Raw genomic sequence first — 24,739 nt, 5'->3', positions numbered from 1 at the left:
AGAGAGATCGAGACGAGAGAGAGAAGAGAGAGAAGAGACAGAGGAGAAGAAAGAGACAGAGAGAGATAGAGACAGAGAGAAAGAGACAGAGAGATAGAGACAGAGAGAGAGATAGAGAGAGAGAGAGAGAGAGAGAGAGAGAGAGAGAGAGAGAGAGAGAGAGAGAGAGAGAGAGGGAAGGAGGGAAGGTGGGAGGGAGGGAGTCTCTTATGGCGTTAGCTATGACAGTTCCCAGGAGTATCAACATTTCCTGGCTGAATGGGACATAAATCATGTTCAAAAGTAATACAATTTACAGTTTAAATCTTTTAACATAAAATTCAACAAAACTATCTGCCCCGAAAATAAGTTCATTATTAACAGGGGCGATAATATCATACAATCCCCATGATTCAACAAATTGAGAGTAATTCCATCTTTAAAAATCAACAAAAAATCTAAATCTAAATACTGACAAAAACATAGTAAGACTATCGATAACTTTAAACAGTTTTTATGATGTTTTGTTTGATTTTGCAGATGCCAAATCCGAAATAGATAAGATCACAAAATTGTGTAATTATGTCCAGCACTATCTGCTTATAAATCAAAAAACCTTAACATCTTTTCAGAAAAAGTGATTTTTGATTCTAAGGCAATATTTAACAAACATATAACAGTTTTATTTTGGGGACTACAAAAAGAACATTCTATAAATATGTGCGAAACAGTTTCAATATTTTTACCGAAATAACAAGTTTTGATTCTTGAATCTCATCATTATTCTTTCAGCGAATGCATCAGTACTTCTATATATACATAGTGTGTGTGTGTTTTAGAGTTTATTTACAGGTCCTACTGGCCTCTTCACGAGGTTATAGTAGCCCGACCTGCCCCTGTGACCTCTCAGAGGAAAAAGATTAATTTAGAGCCAAAGTAGGTAAAATTTACCCCGGTTTCCCGGTTATTCGCCAGATAATTTAATTTTTAAGAGAGTTTCGTGCACGTTGGCCAATGAGACCTTAATGTGCTATCTACCGTAAGGTGGTGATGAGGCGCGGATCTCGCCGAGTGTCCCGCACACTTCTAATGTACAAGACACTCAACGCGACCCACATACCAACACCATCCGGTACATAAGACCCGGAATACACACACATAACGCTCTCACAACCCCACTCATAACGAGTGATGTGTATGAGAGTGCCACGCCCGTGTGTTCCGGGTCCGGGTCCCTTGATGGTGATCTGTGTATGGTTGTGTATAGTATGTGGTATGTGATTGTTGTGCATTTGTCTGGAGCGGAAGAGTGTCTGTCGTTTATTTACGGTCGTCGGTCAGTCGTAAAGGGCCGTATATCGTTGCAGGTCCCAGATCGCAGAACACGCCGCCCCCGCACAAGCGCACCCACGCCGAGGTTAATAAAAACATAGCAGTAACTTCGAATACATGAATCTGAAAGTAACAGGCAATTATGACTTCGTTAAGAATGGAAGTTTGAAAGATGCCTTCAGTGTGCGACTCATTTTAAATTCACGTCAAGGAAAACGTAACAATGCAAAAATTAAACAATTAATGATCGTATAATCAATTTGAAGCACCAATTAGAATTATTCGCTAATCAATTCGCGACAACGTCGTGCAATCAATAGCTTTAAATAATATTTTATTAATATCGATGAATTAAAAGTTTGATATTTACAACCTTATCTTCGTAAAAATTAACACCCATGTTTGTTTGATTAAGGCCCTGTTTTTGCTTAATCAACGATAATAATAATATAACATCCTAACATTTAATCAGTGTTCATAATTATTTTTATAATGCAGAAGCATTTATAATCATACAATTAGAGAACATGTGAAGTTTACACGAGACCGACTGTATACATAACTGAATGTTCACTGGCCCGACGTAATGTTTCACTAGACCTGAACAGTCAGCCTAGTAGAGATGGCGTCTGTTTCAGAACGATATGTCCAATAAAACATATGAGCCGCGCTATGTTAAAAGGGGGTTTAATGCATGTGCGTAAAGTGTCGTCCAAGATTTGCATGTGCAGTCCGCACAGGCTAAACAGGCACGACGCTTTCCGCCTAAACTTGATATTTGCTAAGAAGAGACTTTCTTCAAACGAATAATATCATAAAGGCGCAAAGTGTCGTCCCTTATTAGCCTGTGTGGACTGCACCGGCTAATCTGGGACGGCACTTTACGCACATGCATTAAACCCCTTTTTAGAGAGCAAGGCCCATTTCTATTTTATGTAAACCGCTATGTAACTAAGCTTACTCAAACAGGAAGATCAATTCATTAGTCTTCTACATATGTCAGTGTCAAATAAACATTATTATATATATATTTAACTCAATTTTAAATAAAAATGGCATACGAAAAGGATAGAACTCGAATAACTCGTATGAATATTTCTTTTAAAAGTTAACTAGTCTATAACTAATGCTCTATGAAGAAGTCAATGAGGGGAAGGTTTCTATTTTATTAACGTTATACACAAGAAAATGCCTCATATTTTCTCAGGCGGGGTAAGATAATACCGTTACATATTAAATATTATATTCATGATAATAAATTAATTTGATTTTTTTGTACGAATTAATGTGTTTTTACAGTTATTTTCCACATATTTTTTTTAATTCGTTGTGTTTCGCTACGATGATCCACAGTGGAATACGCCTTCTTGAATATTAAAAAAATACTTAATTAATTATACTTAATTATTCACATACTGTTACTTATGAAACGGTTTTGGTACCTTTGAAGCAGTAGTGGAAACTGTGGGTCTATTATAATATACCGATACTGACGTTTCATATCGGAATGACGCAGATGTGAAACATGCCGCCAAGAACATTTAGTATTATACAATACACGTAGTATAAAATATATGCTGTTAACGCCATCATTTTTGTATGTCTATTAAAACAGATACAATAATATGTGAATCGTATTAACTATGATTATTATTTATTATTTCCTTTTGCCTACTGTTAAAAATATTAAAGTGATCGAATGACTGTATTGGATAGAGTAAAAGTAATCAACTTGTGCGATTATTTCCTATTATGTTAACTATTTGTAATGAAAAAGATCACTTCTTTGTATGATTTTTAAAATTTGAAAATGTAATTGTATTGTTATCATTATCAATTCGAATATTCTAAAGGTAATTGTTATGTCATCATTATCAATTAGAATATTCAATTTATATGAAAGAGACAGCAAACATATGTTTAATGCTAAATGATTAAATAAATCTACTCATTATTTTTTTGTAATTTAAGCATAAGCATTACGTAATAATGTTACTTAACTAAGTCTGTGTAATTGAACAATTTTGAAATTTTTAATTGTATCCAGCTTTGAAAATATAATCGATCATTTAAACAATGAGAACTTTTTTTTGTAAAAGTAATTCACCACCGAAATTATATATTCATTATGTAAATGACTTATTGATTCTATTCTTTGAATGATTTTGACATGTTTTTTTTCTTTTTTGTTTAACCCACTATTTGTATACATAATTTCGTGTTGTACTTCTCAAAATCATGTAACATGTCTTTGCTATCTCAAACTATCTAAAGGTTATTGTTATGTTATCATTATCAATTAGAATATTCAATTTACATAAAAGAGACAGCAAACATATGTTTAATGCTTAATGATTAAATAAATCTACTCATTATTTTTTGTACTTTAAGCATAAGCATTACGTAATAATGTTACTTAACTAAGTATGTGTAATTGAACAATTTTGAAATTGTTAATTGTATCCAGCATTGAAAATATAATCGATCATTTAAACAATGAGAACTTTTTTTCTAAAAGAAATTCACCACCGAAATTATATATTCATTATGTAAATGACTTATTGATTCTATTCTTTGAATGATTTTGACATCTTTTTTTTCTTTTTTGTTTTACCCACTTTTTGTTTACATCATTTTGTGTTGTACTTCTCAAATACATGTACCATGTCTTTGCTATCTCAAACACATACTGTGTATAGGCTATACATTTGCAATATGCTATTTTATGCCGAATAAATGTTATGTTATGTTATGATATGTTATTTTGAACATAGAATTGACCAAAAAGGCCTTTTAACAGATTTTGGTAAGTTATTAAGTTTGTCATTAAATGCTTTATAATGATAAATGTAAACATTGGATCGAAAAAGTTCCAGTAAAAAATCAAGAATAAAATTTTTAAATGGGAAAAAAAGTAACCCTAATTAGGGGTCGAACCAGTGACCCCCGGAGTCCTGAAGTAAAAACCAATTACACCGCTCGGCCATCCTGATAAGTATGTATGACTGACGTATTTTATACTTTATATTAGCAATCTTCGTAGTTTCACTAAGTTAAACGACAACAACAGAACTCTCCAAATTATTCAATCGTTTCGCGTTGTAACGATTTATAATTTTCAGGTTTTTAAATCGTCAAAAGATGCATATAATGGCTATATTAGACCATTGTAAATGTTCAGTATTGCAGTTTCCTTACAAATATCATAACTAAATCGAAAATGTGCGTATCTGAAACAACTTTTTTCAATTTTGTCAATTTACCAAAACGTGAAAAGATCCCTTTAAGCAACAAAACCATATCAATGGCAAATTTATCTGTCTTCAAATATGTAACGAATTTTTCATATACTAATATATCCACTTCAATCATTTTGAATGTGAAAAATAGACGAATAAAACGACCTTATTATACCCCCACAAACGAAGTTTAGGGGGGGTATATAGGAGTGAACTTGTCTGTCTGTCGGTCTGTTTGTCTGTCGGTCTGTCCTAAAGCGTTTAAAAGGGCTGTAAAACAAAAACTAACATACTTGTTAATAAATTAATTGTATTTACTAAAATATAACTAAAAAAAACACCATATTCTGCATATATCCTGACATTTAATCCACTGATCGGGTGTGTACGTTGGTCGGGGTGATGGTGTGTACGTTGGCCGGAGTGTTGATGTGTACGTTGGCCGGCGTGTTGGTGCGTACGTTGGCCGGGGTGTTGGTGTGTACGTTGGCCGGGGCGTTGGTGTGTACGTTGGCCGGGGTGTTGGTGTGTACGTTGATTTAGTATATTGTAACCTAAACACAATGATAACGAGCAGGTGATTTAGGTAGTTTATCTTGAATGCTCTGAGCTTCAATTAGTACATACGAGCGACGCGGAGAGTCAATAGCTGGGAGTTGTATTATTGCAACTTGTGATTTAGGTACAAAGTCCTCAAATACGCCCCGTTTTATTGAGCAGAACGTATGCAGGCAAGGATTTGTTAAGTTTGATGTTAATTTACAGGTAAGAACGGGTTAATGATTTTGTTCTACAAGTATCCATAGTGCATTTACGTGTTTATTTATATTAAGAAAATGAGCACTGTCTGATTACAGACGACAATTTACTTACTTTGATTAGAACATTACGTTTACACTTTTAGAAGTTAGTATACACTGTGTATTCGAAGTAAAATAATGTCGAAGATTCGTAGGCTATCATAGGAATTATAAGGCTATTGTCGTGTATATATAGAGGATATTTATTGGATTCGGTGGATTATCGATTTTATTTCACGAGTGATCATAGAATATATTTTCACGAGTGGCGCAGTCACGAGTGAAAATACATATTTTCTATGATCACGAGTGAATTAAAATCGATATTCCACCGAATCCAACAACTTTTCTTTTTATTTTATGCTTTTTTTCACAGTTTTTATACATTGTTTAAGAGTTTAACTAAAGAATTTCGCTGAAATAATGACGTCATTTCGTAAAAAATGATATCTGATCTTGAAACAGTGAAATTATTAGTTTTAATTCACTGATATTTCTCTATAAACTACCGGAAAGCATTAAATAAACATGTGTATTATTGTTTACACAGTGCCCCATGTAATTATTTGGGAAATGGGGTTTTCACTCATTGATTTTGAAAAATAGGGGGATTTTATTCTTGAAATAGGGTGAAATGAGATATAAAAGTGCAAACCTTAAAGTCGTTGCTGCTAAACTTCTGTTGAAGCTGCACACTTGTATTGATTCAATAAAACTGTAAACTATCATAATTAACTTTAATAAACTGATGTTTCATAACATCTTTAATCCTTGAAACTGTCCATGATATACACTAAAAATTTTTTAACCCTGATGTTAACTAATATCTTTGTAACTGTCAACTGATATTTTGGCGAAACAATCGCGGACGTCTTTCTACCTCTCTTAGACATTTTTATTTTTCGCATCGTAATAGAAACTGAAAGTACAGACGCTTTACAAATACATGTATATGCACAATGAGCGACGAATTAAGTCAGATTGAAAACGCATGTATGTCGTCGTAAATCATTTGGTTAGTCGCTATATTTAAATATGAAAACATTTTCGCAGATCGTTTGAATAACTTTTACTGTCATCACGATGTGTTATACTGCATCGCAACCCACCAAGTAATAATTTATTACATTTATGTTTGTTTGATGAAATGTATAAGAACGAAGGTCGGGTGAATAGTCAAGTCATACTCAAAATTGTTTTAAAACATGAAACAATATTCTTACAAATCTATATCTCGGACTTTATCGGACATCGGACAATTTATAACATTTCGGTGTTTTATTACAAAACGGGTTGCTTCTGTCAACCCGAAATGTAATAATGCATCGCAATATACTTATTATAAATTATTACTTCATGATTTGTTGATGGAGTCTATAAGAACAAAGGTCGGGGGAACAGTCAATACCTACTCAAAACTAATTTAAATTTGAAACTAACTTCTTAAAAAGTCTGTATCTCTGATTTAATGGACATGCTAAAATTGATTACATTTCGGGGTTTTATTACAAAACGGGTTGTTACTGTCGACCCGAAATGTAATAATGCATCGCAACCCACTTTGTAATAAAGTATTACATTCATGATTTGTTGATGGAGTCTATAAGAACAAAGGTCGGGGAAACAGTCATTACCTACTCTAAAACTATTTAAACATGAAAATATCTTCTAAAAATGTCTGTATCTCTGATTTAATGGACATGATCAAATTTATTACATTTCGGGGTTTTCTTACAAAACGGGTTGTTACTGTCGACCCGAAATGTAATAATGCATCGCAACCCATTTTGTAATAAATTTTTACATTCATGATTTGTTGATGGAGTCTATAAGAACAAAGGTCGGGGGAACAGTCAATACCTACTCTAAAATTAATTTAAACATGAAAATAACTTCTAAAAGAGTCTGTATCTCTGATTTAATGGATATGATCAAATGTATTACATTTCGGGTTTTTATTACAAACAAGTTGTTACTGTCGACCCGAAATGTAATAATGCATCGCAACCCACTTTGTAATAATTTATTACATTCATGATTTGTTGATGGAGTCTATAAGAACAAAGGTCGGGGGAACAGTCAATACCTACTCTAAAACTAATTTAAACATGAAAATAACTTCTAAAAAAGTCTGTATATCTGATTTAATGGATATGATACAATTTATTACATTTCGGGTTTTTATTACAAAACGGGTTGTTACTGTCGACCCGAAATGTAATAATGCATCGCAACCCACTTTGTAATAAATTATTACATTCATGATTTGTTGATGGAGTCTATAAGAACAAAGGTCGGGGGAACAGTCAATACCTACTCTAAAATTAATTTAAACATGAAAATAACTTCTAAAAAAAGTCTGTATCTCTGATTTAATGGACATGATAAAATGTATTACAGTTCGGGTTTGTATTACACAACGGATTGTTACTGTCGACCCGAAATGTAATAATGCATCGCAACCCATTTTGTAATAAATTATTACATTCATGCTTTGTTGATGGAGTCTATAAGAACAAAGGTAGGGGGAACAGTCAATACCTACTCTAAAACTAATTTAAACATGAAAATAACTTCTAAAAAGATCTGTATCTCTGATTTAATGGACATGATAACATTTATTACATTTCGGGTTTTTATTACAAAACGGGTTGTTACTGTCGCCCCGAAATGTAATAATGCGTCGCAATCCACTTTGTAATAAATTATTCCATTCATGATTTGTTGATGGAGTCTATAAGAACAAAGGTCGGGGGAACAGTCAATACCTACTCTAAAATTAATTTAAACATTAAAATAACTTCAAAAAATGTCTGTAGCTCTGATTTAATGGACATGATAAAATGTATTGCATTTCGGGTTTTAATTACAAAACGGGTTGTTACTGTCGACCCGAAATGTAATAATGCATCGCAACCCACTTTGTAATAAATTATTACATTCATAATTTGTTGATGGGGTCTATAAGAACAAAGGTAGGGGAACAGTCAATACCTACTCTTAAACTAATTTAAACATGAAAATAACTTCTAAAAAAGTCTGTATATCTGATTTAATGGACATAATATAATTGATTACATTTCGGATTTTAATTACAAAACGGGTTGTTACTGTCGACCCGAAATGTAATAATGCATCGCAACCCACTTTGTAATAATTATTACAATTCGGGTTGTAACAAATATTTTATATAAATCTTCTTTTCGCACATTCGTTCCTAATGGTTGCGAGAATTATCTTCTTTCAGTCAGCTGTGCACGCAGGCTTTTATGTTTCTTAAGGGGTGTTATCATGATAAGCGATACTGCTCCATTTAATGACACCATCTCGTATCAATCCATAAACTCGTTTGCGATTTTAAAGTGACTGGAATCATGGGTGCTTCTCGCAAACTGTTATGAAAAAGATAAACATCCATACATCAACAATCACTGGTATAAGTTGACCCATATGTTTGCATACATTTGTAGTCTTTGTTTTCTAATTGATTTGAAAGAAATACTAGTAATTACTTTGAGTATGCTCGTGTGTTAATTGTTTCGCTCGTCCCCGGTAAAAAAGCAAGCAGGCTGTGCGCGATTTATAATGTATATTAATGACCTATTGTACTCTCCCAATGACGCATAAGCACTTCTATTCTATAATAATGAAAATAATAATAACCCAATATTCAATTCAATGTGTTTATTCGATTTACACGTTTGTTAAATAATTTTAAGCCATTAAAAAAGATCCAGCTGCTGTAAAGTTTCTCTACTTCTGGTACAGTATCACATCGTTCGTATTAGTCCTGTATAGCATTTAAACCAATGAACAGGATTCATAATTTACTTTCCAGCATCCTATATTGTTGACCGTCCGAAAGAAGGCACAGCTGCTAGGTAAGCCACCGGCTAATTCAGTAAAGGTCATGTGCAAGACAAAATCATCTGCCCAAAACGACGCTCTTATCACCAGGCCTCGGACACGGTATTTTATTTCCTGTCATTGTATTTAGCATAATATAATTATAAAATAATTGTTTGTCAAAATAACCTACAAGTACATGAATTCGAACACCTTCAACATGACAAATATTGATAAACAAACGCATTAAAGAGGTATGCAGCCAATTAAACATATATGTTATGGATCGCATGAGTCCCACGAATGCATTCTTATTATTTTAGTTGCAATTATACATTTCTGCAGATATAACATAGGAAAAGAGCGGATGCATACATATTTGCACGTGTTAAGGAAATATTGCTTTAACACAACAGCCAACTTGCAGTATAATAACGGTATTTCGCTTATTTCATTTTCACTTATTTGTTGGTGCAGACATGCCAATGCAAATCTGTTTACATATTCATATATATATATATATATATATATATATATATATATATATATATATATATATATATATATATATATATATATATATATATATATATATATATATATATATATATATATATATATATATATTATCGTATTTGTTAAATTTAACACTCCTGATTTTATGTAAAGCAACTGTATATTTAAACTGACATTATTACCAATATACCGTCTACAAATCACATATGATTATGATCTTAACTCAGCTGTTCCCTTGTGTTTCGTATCTAACTGCAGCATTTTATAAATGGCTGATGGAGGCATAATACGTGATGTACCAGGAGGGCTCCCTAGAAAAGGCAGTGTGTCCAGCAGTAACGATCTGGTAAGATGGTCCGTCGCGTTAAGATTGTTTATATTAAAATGATAATTAATTATATTGATATGTTAGCACAGTCTATGGTTTAATATATTGCAATTATGAGTACATTTCCTTTATTTCATCACATAATGTTAAAAAGGGACTTGTTCCCAGATTTAAAAAAACAACAACAGAAAAACAAGTTACCTATACCAGAGCTCGAACCACTGACACTTGGAATAAACGTCTAGGGCTTAAACAACTCTGCAAACCATGCTTATATAGGTCATTGTGTAGTTTGTACTTGATATAAGCAATTCATGCATGGTCACAACCATAACAACATAATTCTCAACAATATTCAATCGTTTTGCGTTGAAACGCTGTATAATTTTCAGCTATTGAAATCGTCAAAAGATGCATATAGTGGGTATTTTAGAAATTGTTAAATTTTTAGTATAATTGTTTCCGCGCAAATAACATAACTACAGAGAAACATTGCAAATCTTAAACATTTTATTTCAATTTTGTCAATTTACCAAATCATGAAAAGGTCCCTGCAACATTCAAAATCTTTTGTTAGACATTTGATCACTACGAAGACGCATACTTGTGAGTTCTTTTTATTTTTTTACATACCCTTACGCTGATATGTATCAATAAGCGTTTATATTTTTTATTAGTCATTGTTTGGACAAAAGTAAAAATATCCCTGACAAAGTATGAGATAATTGTCGGTAATATTCAATAACATGCAACGAAACGAACAGTCCGATAGCAGGATGTTTTATATTTAAGGCAACAAAGCATTACAAACACCGAAATCGTATTTTGCTAAATTAAAGGATAAGCCCGAGTTCTCATGACGTCATGATTAACACGTCAAAGGTGATACTGCAAAAATGCATGCCCGCTTAAAGAAATGAACCGTTGTAAGCGATTATATGTTATTATTTATTGTATAATATGGGCATTGATGTATGGTAAACAGAAAAAAACAGAATACTTTCATATCGATCTATAATTTATCAGGCTCTGCGCAAATACAAATTCGACATGGTAAGGCTCGCCGTTAAGTTGTTTCTAATGCTCACTTACTGTATTACAAAATGTGACAGTAGCCTGTTAATCTCTATACATGCATATCACTTTGTATATCATTTATTAAAACACATTTCAGTTTCAATTTGAACAATTGTCTGCAGAGACAATGAATGTTCTGGGCTATGGGCCTCACATCCGACAGGCTCGGATAGACGCATACAAAGCTTGGGACAGGCATATGACTGCACGGAAGGGTGGTAGTTTAACGTGGATCACTACGGGTAGCAAGGCTGAGGGTCTTACCAGCTATAGGGAAAGTGATAGAGACCTAATGTGTGTTAGAAATAATGTAATATGTTTAGAAGAAGGTGTTGATTCAAGTATTGTTCCTGGCGAGAAAACCATAAATGTATTTAGATCCTGCAGTCGTATTAGTTACCATGGACACTGTAGATTGCTACTAGAGAGATACGGTACAGATATTCCTAAAGTAGTGTACAATGCCTTGTGTGATGATGGATATGGTAGTGGACTATTAAGCAGTGACTTATATGTTAATCAAATTCTGAATCTAAAATACATGTATGACGAAAGAACTGTGGGACATGAGCGTGCGGGACCGTCTGCGCCATTTACAAGTAATGGTACTGATCATGCAGATTTAGTGGGTGCACTACATTTTAAATGCCCCAGCATCCTAACAAGATGGGCGACAAGACCCCGCAACTGGCCATCACCTGACGTCGTTCAGGAGGTTAAATCACTAGGAGCATTTGTTTCTCCTGTTGGAGTTAAAGGCAGCGATTATGAACATGTTGAATGGAGAATGTGTTTCAACACCGGAGAAAACGTACTGGTAAATAATCTCCATGACACTCAAGTGAAACTTTATGTTTTATTAAAAATGGTGAAGAATGATGTACTTAAACCTTGTAAGAAAGAGGTTACATCGTTTATAGTGAAAAATATTGTATTATGGATAGCAGAAAATAACCCCCAATCATTGTTTAATGAAAGAAGTCTGTTTCACTGGCTGCATGAAGGATTATATGCACTAAGAGTTGCTATAGATACGGAGGAGCTGCCCTATTACATGATTCCGGAGCGAAATCTGATGGCAGCCTGTGCTCTGGAGCATGAGCAGAAGCTTTCTTGGATAGTGACTATTAATGATATGATGACCGAAGGTCCGAGAATGATATTGAGACTTCCGAAGATACGACAAGCCATACTTGCTCACCCTGAGCCACTACGATGGTACAGCGGAAGGAAAAGAGAGATAGAGATGCTGGAATTGATATTCTTGAACAGACTCGCCCTCGGCATAGATGTAGAGACGGATGTTATTACGCAGGCAGTAAAAAGTCGTCGGGTGGTGATTTTGAGGGAGGTTGTGATGAGGATGATTATGGAAGGGGCTCGAGTAAATGATCTTATCAATGTAATGGATAGTTTGTTGATGTAAAACGAGTACATATATCAATAGCCATTTGACTTGCACTTGAAACTCACATATATAGGAGTAAGGAGTAATCGTCTGTCGGTTATTGAGATTTATTGTTTAGCAGAATACATTGGAAATGTAAACTTCGTTAACAAAACAGTTCATATAATATTGTGAAAAATGTTGTATTGTTTCTATAATGTATATAAACGATGATAAAGTGATGATTTAAAACATTGATCACGTTTCACGATAAAATAATGTTCAAACAAGTGGGCTCTCGTAAAATAGTATCCCCATGTTGAATGCTATCTAGGGTCTTAAATTATGTCCATATTTTTTTGGTTGGACATGCCTTAAAGTAAGAATTGTAACCCAAATCAACATTAAATTAAAATGCAAGAAGTTTAATATGTCTGTCTTTATAAGAGAACAACATGCTTCTTTATTAAGTATAAAGATGTGTTTTTGCACTTTCTAATTGAAAGTCTTTTTGAGAACATTTCATCGAAACTACGAAACGATTCACCCTTGAACCATGCTCTACATTAGCTTGTACGTCATGACGATGTTCAGTTCAAGATAAAAGGGTTGAAAATGTGTTTAGCCGGCTTGTGTTATTTGCTCAAACGTCCGCAAATTTATTTAGTTAAGAGGTTGCTTCATATGTCAACCTGGCATGCTATTGTCGAGATACGATTTCATGAATCTAACCGCTGCATTGTATATGTTGTTATTGCGTGCCCTTGAAAACTATTTACGCAAATTTGCTAAGAATTTAATAATACAGTCAGTATAGTATCCTTTTTATCCATTTTGTTGTTGAAGCTTAATTTTGCAGTTGATGTATCAAATAGTTTATTTTGTATTTTATCCGTGAATTATATATATTTTTTTTTGTTTTTGGATATATACCTATAAACCTGCCTTTAGTACAGGTTCCGTCTTAATAGCATTTTGATGTGTTTGTAGTCCCCTATTGAATCAAGTTAATTTGAAGACATTTTATACAATGTTGAATTCTAAAAGGCCCAATTTTCACCATTTGATACTGTTTAGCAACCTGAAAAGCTCCCTCCCATCCTACAACTACAGTGTTTATACCAGTCGGCCCCCAAAGAACCGCTACTTGAATACGATAATTCTCACCAGATTATCGTCCTTGACGAGGAATCCCTTCCGGTGTTTCCCTTGACGATCTGGAGAAAAGGCAGAGCTGCTATCTGGCCCCAAAATTGGGGTTGACGTTAACGTTTAACTAAAAAACGGGTCTTGTGAATGAGACGAGAGTTTAGAATGAACAGTTGACTTTGAAAGGTATATATGAAAAGTTTATGTGAAACATTGAATGGTAAATATTTCGTGTGAAATGTTTAATGTTGACTTGTTATTGTAAACGAAACAATACTTCAATGTGAACGGTGGAATGTGAAATGTTTAATTTGAAATGTTAATGTTGTAGAGTTTGATGTGAAATGCTTAATGTGTAATTTCCTTTAGCTGTTAGACATTAATTTGTACAGCTGTGCATGAATAAATGATTTATTTCAATATATAATTACAAACATATGTTATTTCATTATTATTTTAATCACAGTCAATCATATTTGTGCAAAGTGCAAATAGTTTATACTAAATAGTTTTTTTATATATCTGATACAATAATACTGTTTATATTCAAAATAATTTAAAGACAACAATGTATTTTTTTCCAGCTACTGTCTAGTTCAAGTTATGGTGTTTTCAATATTTTTGGTGTTCAATTCGACACTCTCCATTCATTTAAAGACTAAATTCTCTGTATGGTACTTGCCGTGACTTAAATTTTGAATACTTATGTGTGCATGCGGTTAGAAAAACATTTTTGTTCATTAGATATTCACTGGTCTGCTTAAAGAATGGAGACTACTTACTGTAGGTTACATTACACTAAATCATTGTGTATCCCTCCGTGGTCCATTCGAAAGTAGTGCCTATTTCTAAAGAGTTCCTTTTCTCTTCTTGAATATAAGCCATTTAACAATGTGAGACATGTCTTTTGTGGTTATTTGTAATATCCTGTATGTGTCTGGAGTACTTTGATGCCTTGGATTGGAAGCTAACTTAAAAGATGAACTTTTGAGGGTGTGTTTTCTATTGTGTGGGGCTTTTGTCGAAATTAGGATTCCGAAACGCGTTTTTCTACGGTGGGTTCATTCGACAGCGATTTACTTTCTTAGAAGTTGCGAGACGGTATGTTTTTGATTGCAATTATTGGAAGATGAAAGATCCATCTTTAAAATGATACCAGGTTCGGAAAAATTGATACGTCGGAAAGGCAAGAAAAATGCTGTGAAAGTTGTCAGTTTTATAATGGGACCCTATGGGAATCGGAATTAGTGTAATATAACCTTTAAAAAGCACATTTACTGCAATGTCAAGGTCACACGGATTCGTCTGCAAGCGAGACAAATAGAAAATGAATTTTAATGAATGTTTTGATGATTTGGGTGCTAAAATAGATGAGAGATGTCAATATTTTGGTCCAAATGGATGTTTTAGGTGGTTTTGGACTGTTCCGGATGGGTGGGGGACCTAGTATGGACAAGTAAGGGTAACATTTCCAACAAATCTTAAATGTAAATATTATTATGTCCATAGATTGAAGTTTCAGGTGGAGAGCAAGATGAAAAATATGCCAAATTACATGCATGCAACCCATTTATGCCATTTTTCTCTTTGTTTGTAGGCCTGACCGTTTGTCCTTGAGCCGTAGATGGTCAACAATCCGCTAGCTGTCTTGCTCTGACTGGTGCACTGGACATGATTTCAATGTGAGTCATCATACTGATTGTTTAATTAGCACATGAATTTCAGTTTGTTCGTTAAAGTACTAACTTAGCTGTGTATTTACAGTGGACGTAGTGGTGCGCAACAGGTGGTAGACTAGGTATTTCCATAAATACACTATGTTTACAGAATTGCGGCCAGTGGAGCAACATAGCTGATGAGTTAATAGCACTAGTTCTTCAGACAAATAACTTTATTTTCAACCTATAAAGCATATTTAGCTGTAGGTGGGGCCATTTAGCTGTAAGATCTGGCCTTTGTTCTGTTAAGCCCTTAGAGTAATGAATTTCAGAGTGAAGACCATAGCGCCTTTTCCTAGTCAAGTATCGGGCAGCTGTATGTCTTTTCAGAAATGCACATGTCTTCTTAAGCATGTCATTGTGTTTGCTTTTAATAAGATAGGCAATAAACTCATAACCTTTAGACAAATGAGCATCTGTAAATTCAGATTTCACTATTTCAGAGTCAGCCAGACCATGACTGAGCTTAAGGATTGTGCTGCGGATGCAGCCTGTGCAGTTCCGGGAGAAAGTCACTGTCTTGGGCAATGCGGTCTGGTATCAGGTAAGCACTATTGAAAGCCTCACACTTTTGGGGGGTCTGAAGTCTTGTGCTGTCAATGCGATCTGGTTCAAGTACAATCAGAATGCATTCTCAAAGCAGTACTTCATCAGATATGGTTATCTCAAGCTCACAGTTCGTGGGCAGATATGACTTTGATTTGTTCTTGCTAGCAGCTCCCCTACAGGCCAAACTATGCGTTAAGCACTATTTTCCACAGCAACCCTTGCAGACAGAAAAACAATACTTAAAATTACTTCTGGCATTTAATTTCTAATTTCCTTTATATCTCTTTTGTATGTTTGTTTGCCCTTTTTAACTCTGACATGCCATCTTGCTCACATTGATGGAGCATACCTGTTTTTGTTTAGAGCCAAGTCCCCAGCTGCTCGAGTTTGCCGTGTCGAAAATGAGAAAGCCATGGCATGATGTCTCCTCTATGTGTTTCCTTATCTCAGTGTTGAACATAATTGCCAGTTTCAGGGGCCTAAACATTTTATTTTATTAAAGGTCTGGATGATCCTTGCCTGACTGCGGGTTTGTGTACACCTCAATCCGACTCTGTGTCCTGAACAGAGGCCGCAGTGGTGCAGCGCTTGTGGACGATCCATCAACATCCTGAAAGGTCAACACTACACCAAGCTGGGAAAATTGATCCTGATAGTCATCCCCAGGTAGTGGAATGAATGTACACTGAACTACAGAGGAATCACACCCAAATGACTTCCCTGCCACGACATTAGTGTGGCCACTCGCGTGGGAATTCCTTAGCAAACGTGCTCTTTTGCATGGTGACTGTGGGCATTTTTGCAAAACTTACGCTTTCAACACTGGATTTTAACGGGAATACTTAATAAAATGTCGCTAACAGGACTTATTTATATGAGAGAGACTATCTGGATGCGCATTAAGTGTCACTTTGTGTCTTAAGCTGTTGAAGGAGCGATTTGCGCCTTTTTAAGTGTTAATTTTGGGTAGCCGGCTTGTATCGGCTTGAAAGCTGCAAATTATGCCTCTCATCATAATAGCATTAATTTTTGTAAATGCAATGTGTATGTTTAGATTGTAAGTGAAGCTTTTAATAATAATTTTCTTAAAAAACATGATTTTATATGCTGTCAGTGAGTTTTTTTATTGAAAAAAGTGCTTAAAATTTAAAAAAAGTCTCCTATTTCATCAAGAAAAGTACACTGATTCACAATCAATACATTTATTTGGGCCTTTTGCTGATATATTGGTGAATTTTGCATGCATTGATACCAGTTTTTGCCATAAAAGTTACGCATAACAATAATTGGAGACACAAAATCAGCTGTCGTCACTTAGACTAAAAATCATGCATTCCGACTTGACTGCGGCCAATTTAGTCACCGCTTTAAATGGCCATTTTAAGGCCTTTACCCCCATCCGAATGCACTGAAATTGCATATTCATTGTGGAAATAGTTGAAATCTCATGTGGAGAAAGTTTGAAAAAGATAGGACAAAGTTGAGTTCCCTTAAAGGTTACATTACACTAAATCATTGTGTATCCCTCCGTGGTCCATTCGAAAGTAGTGCCTATTTCTAAAGAGTTCCTTTTCTCTTCTTGAATATAAGCCATTTAACAATGTGAGACATGTCTTTTGTGGTTATTTGTAATATCCTGTATGTGTCTGGAGTACTTTGATGCCTTGGATTGGAAGCTAACTTAAAAGATGAACTTTTGAGGGTGTGTTTTCTATTGTGTGGGGCTTTTGTCGAAATTAGGATTCCGAAACGCGTTTTTCTACGGTGGGTTCATTCGACAGCGATTTACTTTCTTAGAAGTTGCGAGACGGTATGTTTTTGATTGCAATTATTGGAAGATGAAAGATCCATCTTTAAAATGATACCAGGTTCGGAAAAATTGATACGTCGGAAAGGCAAGAAAAATGCTGTGAAAGTTGTCAGTTTTATAATGGGACCCTATGGGAATCGGAATTAGTGTAATATAACCTGTATGCTTGTAGTTATCTTAAAGCGCGTTTGTCTCCCTTTCGTAAATATATGGACTGCACGCGACACGATTGTACTTGAAAATATCTATATGAATATTGAATCCTTACATATGAGATTTAGAATAAAACAATGACAAGGTTTTTCATCAATCATTTCTGCTTATTTTAAATAAATCTATTTCACGTTCGTTTTATTTTCAACGTGAATACAATATGAATCCATCGCACAAATATATGTATTATATATGATATATTCAAGCATATTTATATTTACATTTATATATTTATATGTAAAACATATACACATATGTAGACATGCCTTCTATGAAGTACATATTCCAATATTTACATAATGAGCAATCCCCAAAAGCAAAGGCAAATACGCAAACATGAGTATTTTGCGATAACAAGAAACATAAGAGCCGCGTTTGGCGAAAACCAGTCTTAACGCACATTAGCGTCGCTTATATGAAGTATCTTATTGGATTTAATGTAGTTTAAGCGAAAAGTGTCGTTCCAGATTAACATGTACGGACACTTTACGCACATGCATTAAGCCCCATTTTCCCCATAACGAGGCTCATTAGATCATCCAGAATTAATGAGTGTACGAGCGCACACGTGTTAATATCATTTGGTATCGATCAATGAAATCTATCCGTTATACATCACAGCGTATTATTTAAACTAGTCGTACAAACACACGTGAGTGAAAATAATTTCTTCTTATGTACCACACCATGAACACTGCGCAAAACATAACGTTTTAATACAGGCTACAAACATGATATTGTTGGTACATAATACGTCGATTTAACAAGAATTAGATATAAGTTTCGAATGAACAAAACGGATTCGTCAACTTGTCGCAACTAACGCACGCGCGTCTACTCACACGCACATTTTTTACCACGTGATTACGATTCCAGTATCTGAAAAACCGAATAATATGATATTCTGACTCCCGGAAGTCGACTGTCCGTCGCCAGCCTAGTCCCGATGAAACTAGTCACGTTTTATGAAACTTTGCGAGTCGTCATAGTTCTCTTGAGCGATTTACAGAGCTTTACAGTTCCGCACGAGACATCGTTGAGCGGCCATGTGCAAATGGCAAATGGGGCGTAATGAATGTGCGTAAATTGGCGCCCCAGCACACAATAAAGCATGTTCAATATGCACAGGCTTATAAGAGACGACACTTTCTGCCTATACTGGATTTTTGCTAAGCACATACAACCTTAAAACGAAAAGTAAAATATTAGCGAAAAGTGTCGTACCTGATTAGCCCGCTCGGACTGCACAAGCTGATTTGAAAAGACAATTTACGCACGTGAATAAAGCCCCGTTTTCCCAGAGAGCGGCTAGAATGTATCACTTTGTTGTTTTGGAAATACCATGCTTATTATTTATAGGCCTACCGATATTTACACCAGCGTTTACACTCCAATCCTCAATTTCCCTCAATGCCATAGCCGTAAGAGACCGCTCAAAACATGCTAGAGTTAAACAATGCCTACTTTGCCAAAATACGGACATCGCATTTTTACAAGAGGCACATTTCTCATCAGATTTAAACTGTCCTTTAAATGTAGATTTTTTTCGGACTAGGATATGCATCATTCATACGGGGTACCAAACAGTAAAAGGGTCAACACTGTAAATAAATCAAAGCGCTGAAGGCACTGAAGATGTTCGCTATTGCATAATTTAACACGCAATTCATTTTTCAAAATCAATCGCAAGTTTGAAATGAACACACGCCATTCAACTTTAAAAAGTGTGTGTCATAGCGCACGGGTGGAGTTTTGTGTGCACTTTTTATCATCCTTATTATTTCATAGAAATAACTAAGACAAAATAAAAACAGCATGCTTTTTTGGAAGTTCTGAAAGCAAAGAAAGTATGATGAAAATGGTAATGAGAACTTAATATAAAGAAAATTGCAGTCACCATCATATTAAAGGAATATTTTTTCTAATATCAAATGACTATCTCACCAAGAATATAAATTCATAATGAAAGTTCCGTGTACAAAACTTTTGATTTTTGACACCATATACAAATTCAAAATATACAATAATCTTCGTATCTTGTATATGGAGGAATAAAAGTATATAAACATTGCTGTTTATGCTTTACTTGTTACCCGAGCAGTTCACACGGTGTCAACAACGCTAACATAAACATAGGTATAGAGCACTAATGCGCTTTTAGGCGAAGCTGTTTCAGTTTTCATCTTAGTGACTTTAACATAACGCCAACATAACATAACATAACGCCAACAGACACGCATGAATATTTTCGAATATTTAATAAGCTGATTCGAGATACAACCTCTGAATTTTTGCTACATCACTGCGTATGTGCTCAATTCAAAGGATGTAGCACTGTTCAGTGTAAGGAATTCCGGACTACTCTCTGTATGCTCAAACGACACAAATTGTGGCCCTGTTACAATTACGCGTTACAATCCATCTCGCAGAATTTCAATTTCGCCTCCAAGTTGAGAAAACAATCATTAGCGAAATAGTATAGTGTCACGATAAGAGAAAATCGTTTAATTATCATACCACAATGTTTGCCGTACTTGGTCAGCACGTCTGGAAATCATTCCTAAATGCGTCGATAGGCTGCCATTATTAACAAGTTTGCTATTTTGAATTCAATTTTGTATCAAAAAGCATTGTTTTTTAAATGTGGGATTTTCAATTCGCAATGAGATTTGTAATGACCCTCGTCATGCGAAAATGGGTCTTATTCCATATGCGCCCATCATATAAATAGCCCACTCAGCTATCCCTCCTTCTGGTAAGGAGAAACATAACATATTGGGTGATTTATAAGCGAACAGCGTCGCCTATGGCCTGACTGCGCAAGAGCACATGTTGGGTTTAACAAACGCTTGCCGAAACGCATAAGACCCATTTTCGCATGACGGCGCTATTGACGTGTGATTTAAATGTGACGAAAGAAAACTGCGTTTAAATCAAATATAAACATACGATATATTTCGATAATGAAGAAAGATACTCATAACAAGGCATATGAGGACACATATGAAGTGCTCTCCCGTAGTATATTTTTTATTTACTCACACTAATGTGTGGTTTGACAATGCTAACACACATTTCATGCGGTGAATATGCAGCTTACAAGTGAAAAACACAACACAATAGTTTAACTTTTGTTTAATTGTATTCAATTATTTAGAAAAGTAAATTGCTAACTTTATTTCAAAGTCAGCGTATACGCCGACTACATTTTTAAAATTGTTATAAATATATTTAATATAATATATTTAGTTGTTTTCGGTTTTAGCGATTATAAAGCATTTTCAAGGTTGCCTATAGTATGCCTGAGTAATTGATGAACTCATATCCAACTGTCAATGTATTGAGAACTGTGAATATAAACAAGCTAAACCTTCTACTAAGCTTCTACTATTGCGTTGCTAGCACCCGTAAATACAAAAGATCGCCGCTATGTGTTGAGAACCAAGAACGCTTTCCAGAAATACCCGATGTAGTAGCTTCAACGAGGTTATGAAACAGGTCATTCGTATTATTATTATAAATTATTTGTTATATTCGGGTTAAGCGATTATGTTTTTTTTTAGTCTATCGTATCGCTGAAGTTATTGTTGAACTTATGTTCAACGTTTTATAAATTGAGAATATAAATAAGCGTCAACTTTTTCCCAAATCTCTCAATTTACGACCTGTACTACGTCATTGAGTTGTAAGTGAGAGCGTAACCTATTGCGTTGTTATCGCCCGTAAACTTTCCTTTGTTTATCGACAGGCGCATCTATTAATAGCCTCATATCATGAATGCCAAAACACCCGCGAAAAAGAACCACGTGACCAAATAGGACGCTAAACGCAAATACCATGCGACTACGACTTTAATTATGTAAGAACGCTCCGCAATTCCTCTGAAGCCGGGGCCTTGTGATTGCTTTTACGTAAAGAATTGACCTCTAACTGAAGTAAGCAAAGGAAACGCAGCACCTAATTGACCCATTCCTTCTATGTGCGAAGGCAGATTGAATTTTACTAATGTATGGTTTGCCTATTATAACACACATTATAATGCGGTAAATATGCGACTAAAAGTAAAAAACACTATAATTAAACTTTTGTTTTTAATTAAGTTATTTAGAAACCAAAATTCCAAACCTTATTTCAAAACAGCAAGACTACATTTTTAGAGAATATTCTTGTTATATTTAAATGTTTTTTAACAGTTTCAGCGATAATGAATCATTTTTATGTTGTCTATCGTATCCCTGTAATAATTGTTGAACTCGTGGTCAACGTCTTATTAATTGAGACCTGTGAATATAAACAATCGTAACCTTATACTAGTGCGTAATTCTCACCCGGACTCCCCTTTGTTTATCGCCAGCCTCAGATTTATGAATGAGATGAGCGAAAATACTACGTCACGCAGACGCAGCAGAAAGTGGACTATTTTAATCATTCATAAACAATCTCCTCCGCGACACGTGCAATACGATCATTGTTTTTTTAATTCTTTTCTATAAAACACCATTCGAAACTATTGCATTTAACACGATATTAATATAATGTTTCCATTTGTGAATAAACATAATTGGAGAACTCAAACCTCTTGCATAAATTATACAACTCTTTCTTCGCGCGTAGTGTAAGCGGGAATTGGGCTAATCATACCCAGGCCGTATCGACCTGAATTTTACATCAAGCACATTAGACGGTTGCTAAAGCGACCATCTAAAAATAATTGCATTTTGAAATCCCTGACATTAATATCGACATGGAATATATGTTTTAATGAGCATCGATATTTAAAATAATATATGTATGTTATTTAACATATGCGCATCTAAAAAAGAAATCGCGAATGTGATCTTTGATGCAGTATCTAAATATAAAATGCACAAGGAGTATCGGTGTTAGGCGGAGACATATACGAAATAATGATGTATTTCCTTCATGGCTTCACTACAGCTTATCTCATACATTTTCACAAATCGTTCATGTAATTCAGTAAACATGTTTTTAAGGTATTACTAATGGCAGTACATGATTGCTGCTGTAAATGTGTTAACATAGGTCTTCTGTCTGAATTGGATATAAATAAACATGAGATGCACGATGCATGTTTACTCAATCAGTCACGTGTGACATTTGTTAAATGCTCTGTCACGTGGTTTCTATTTGAAAAATCGCATGCTGAACGATGTCACAAGGCTTGTACATGTATAATGAGCCGCATTTATTCACATTCGTTCGTTATATCATTTCTCATTTATATATATGTACAGATGAAAATAAATATAAATTTGATATTTAATTAGTAAATAAAATCATACAACTTCAAAATGAATGTGTTTATGTTGTTTCTTCAGTCGATGGGGAAAAGTAAAATCTTTTAGTATGTTGTGACCTACACCAATATAATCCAGCCGCAAAATAAACACCTTGCATTGTTCATGACGATATATATTTGTGTACTCTAAATCTGTATTTCAAATTCAATATTGTGAACGTCTGCATATAACACCAACCAACTAAAAAGCGCGTGTCGTTATTACGGTCATAAAATACTAAATAGTTTCCCTATAATAATTCAATGTAAAAGCGACAACTTTGAGCGAAAATAAATGCAACATTTTGCACATAGAAACCCCCATAACCATACATTTTATTAAAGGCCATTCTAAGCGAAATCGATTTATGCAACAAACAAGATAGGTCATGTTCAATCCAAGAAAGAACTTGACACGAATCAAAATCGACTGTTTTTGCAACTTTTTTTCGGCCGTTTCTTTGTGGAATGTAACCTTTTTCAGTGCAAGGCTTTACTATTGTCTCCAAGTTTATCATATTTCAGGGATTCGGTCGTGAACACATATTTATGCCCTACCATTATTTCCGAAAGATAAAACCCGAACACTAGTTTAAAGTGTAAAACATGCCTTCGAGTCAACTATGATATTTTTTTAGAGAGTCCAGCCCTACATGAAACGATCATTTAGTATATTGTTACCAATAAGACAACGTTTACTGTTAACATCGCGAAAAATAATCACTTCTCGATACTTATAAACCTATTTTCTATGTGCATGCCAAATTTCAGACCGATCTGTCACGTAGAAATGTTTTTAAATGCATTTTATTATAACGCCTGATAAGCCATCAGGCTTTCGCCGTCGTAGCTTTGATTTATAATGGGCGTTCAGGAGTAAAACGATTACCCTGAAATAACAATCGGTCAAAATACTGGAATATTGTTACAAGCTTTGTAGAAAAAGAGGTAAACAACTATTTAAACGTGGTCATGAGTTTTTTTCAGCACAAATTGTTGCGATTTGAGATGCTCAAGACGAGTTTTTGTACGTTTTTTTTCTTATTTATCTCTGAAAACGCGTTTTTTCCTTAAAAAATCACATTGCTTCTTAAATTCATGAAACAAACGCAATTATTCCGTGAAATTTGCCAAAACGCGTAATATCTCACCCAACAAATGAAGATTTTCTGTAAAAACAGCTCATTTGTGACTAGACCAGGTTTTCGTAAAAGACAACCTTTACTGTAAACATCGCTAAAAATAATCCCTTCTCGATACTTATACACCTATTTTCTATATGCATGCCAAATCTCAGACCGATCCGTCACGTAGAAATACTTTTTAAATGCATTTTATTATAACGCCTGATAAGCCATCTGGCTTTCGCCGTCGGAGCTTTGATTTATAACGGGCGTTCAGGAGTAAAACGATTACCCTATATATTAAAAATCGGTCAAAATACTGAAATACTGTTACAAGCTTTGTAGAAAAAGAGGTAAACAACTATTGAAACGT

General features: G+C 34.6%; 1 protein-coding gene and 1 long non-coding RNA gene across 23 annotated transcripts in view; both read left to right on the top strand.

The window, feature by feature from the left end:
* The window catches only part of LOC127840107 (uncharacterized), a 273,000-nt gene that overhangs the window by 212,104 nt on the left and 36,157 nt on the right, over window positions 1-24,739 (top strand). Inside the window, exons 1-4 of one of the 22 annotated variants that reach the window (XM_052368556.1) lie at window positions 5,156-5,315; window positions 9,189-9,319; window positions 9,971-10,058; window positions 11,215-11,832. The exons of 12 other annotated variants lie outside the window; for them this stretch is intronic. In XM_052368556.1, the coding sequence (XP_052224516.1) occupies window positions 9,981-10,058; window positions 11,215-11,832 (696 nt within the window). In that variant the 5' untranslated portion in view covers window positions 5,156-5,315; window positions 9,189-9,319; window positions 9,971-9,980. 9 more of the 22 variants (XM_052368560.1, XM_052368558.1, XM_052368559.1 and 6 more) reach the window with 9 other exon arrangements.
* LOC127840111 (uncharacterized) lies at window positions 14,444-17,882 on the top strand. The gene is made up of 3 exons (XR_008030417.1): window positions 14,444-15,335; window positions 15,815-15,915; window positions 16,423-17,882. It is a non-coding gene; the product is annotated as an uncharacterized LOC127840111 (long non-coding RNA).

Source organism: Dreissena polymorpha, chromosome 7, assembly GCF_020536995.1.
Source record: "Dreissena polymorpha isolate Duluth1 chromosome 7, UMN_Dpol_1.0, whole genome shotgun sequence".
Lineage (NCBI taxonomy): Eukaryota > Metazoa > Mollusca > Bivalvia > Myida > Dreissenidae > Dreissena > Dreissena polymorpha.
This window is presented reverse-complemented; position numbering and strand designations above follow the sequence as displayed.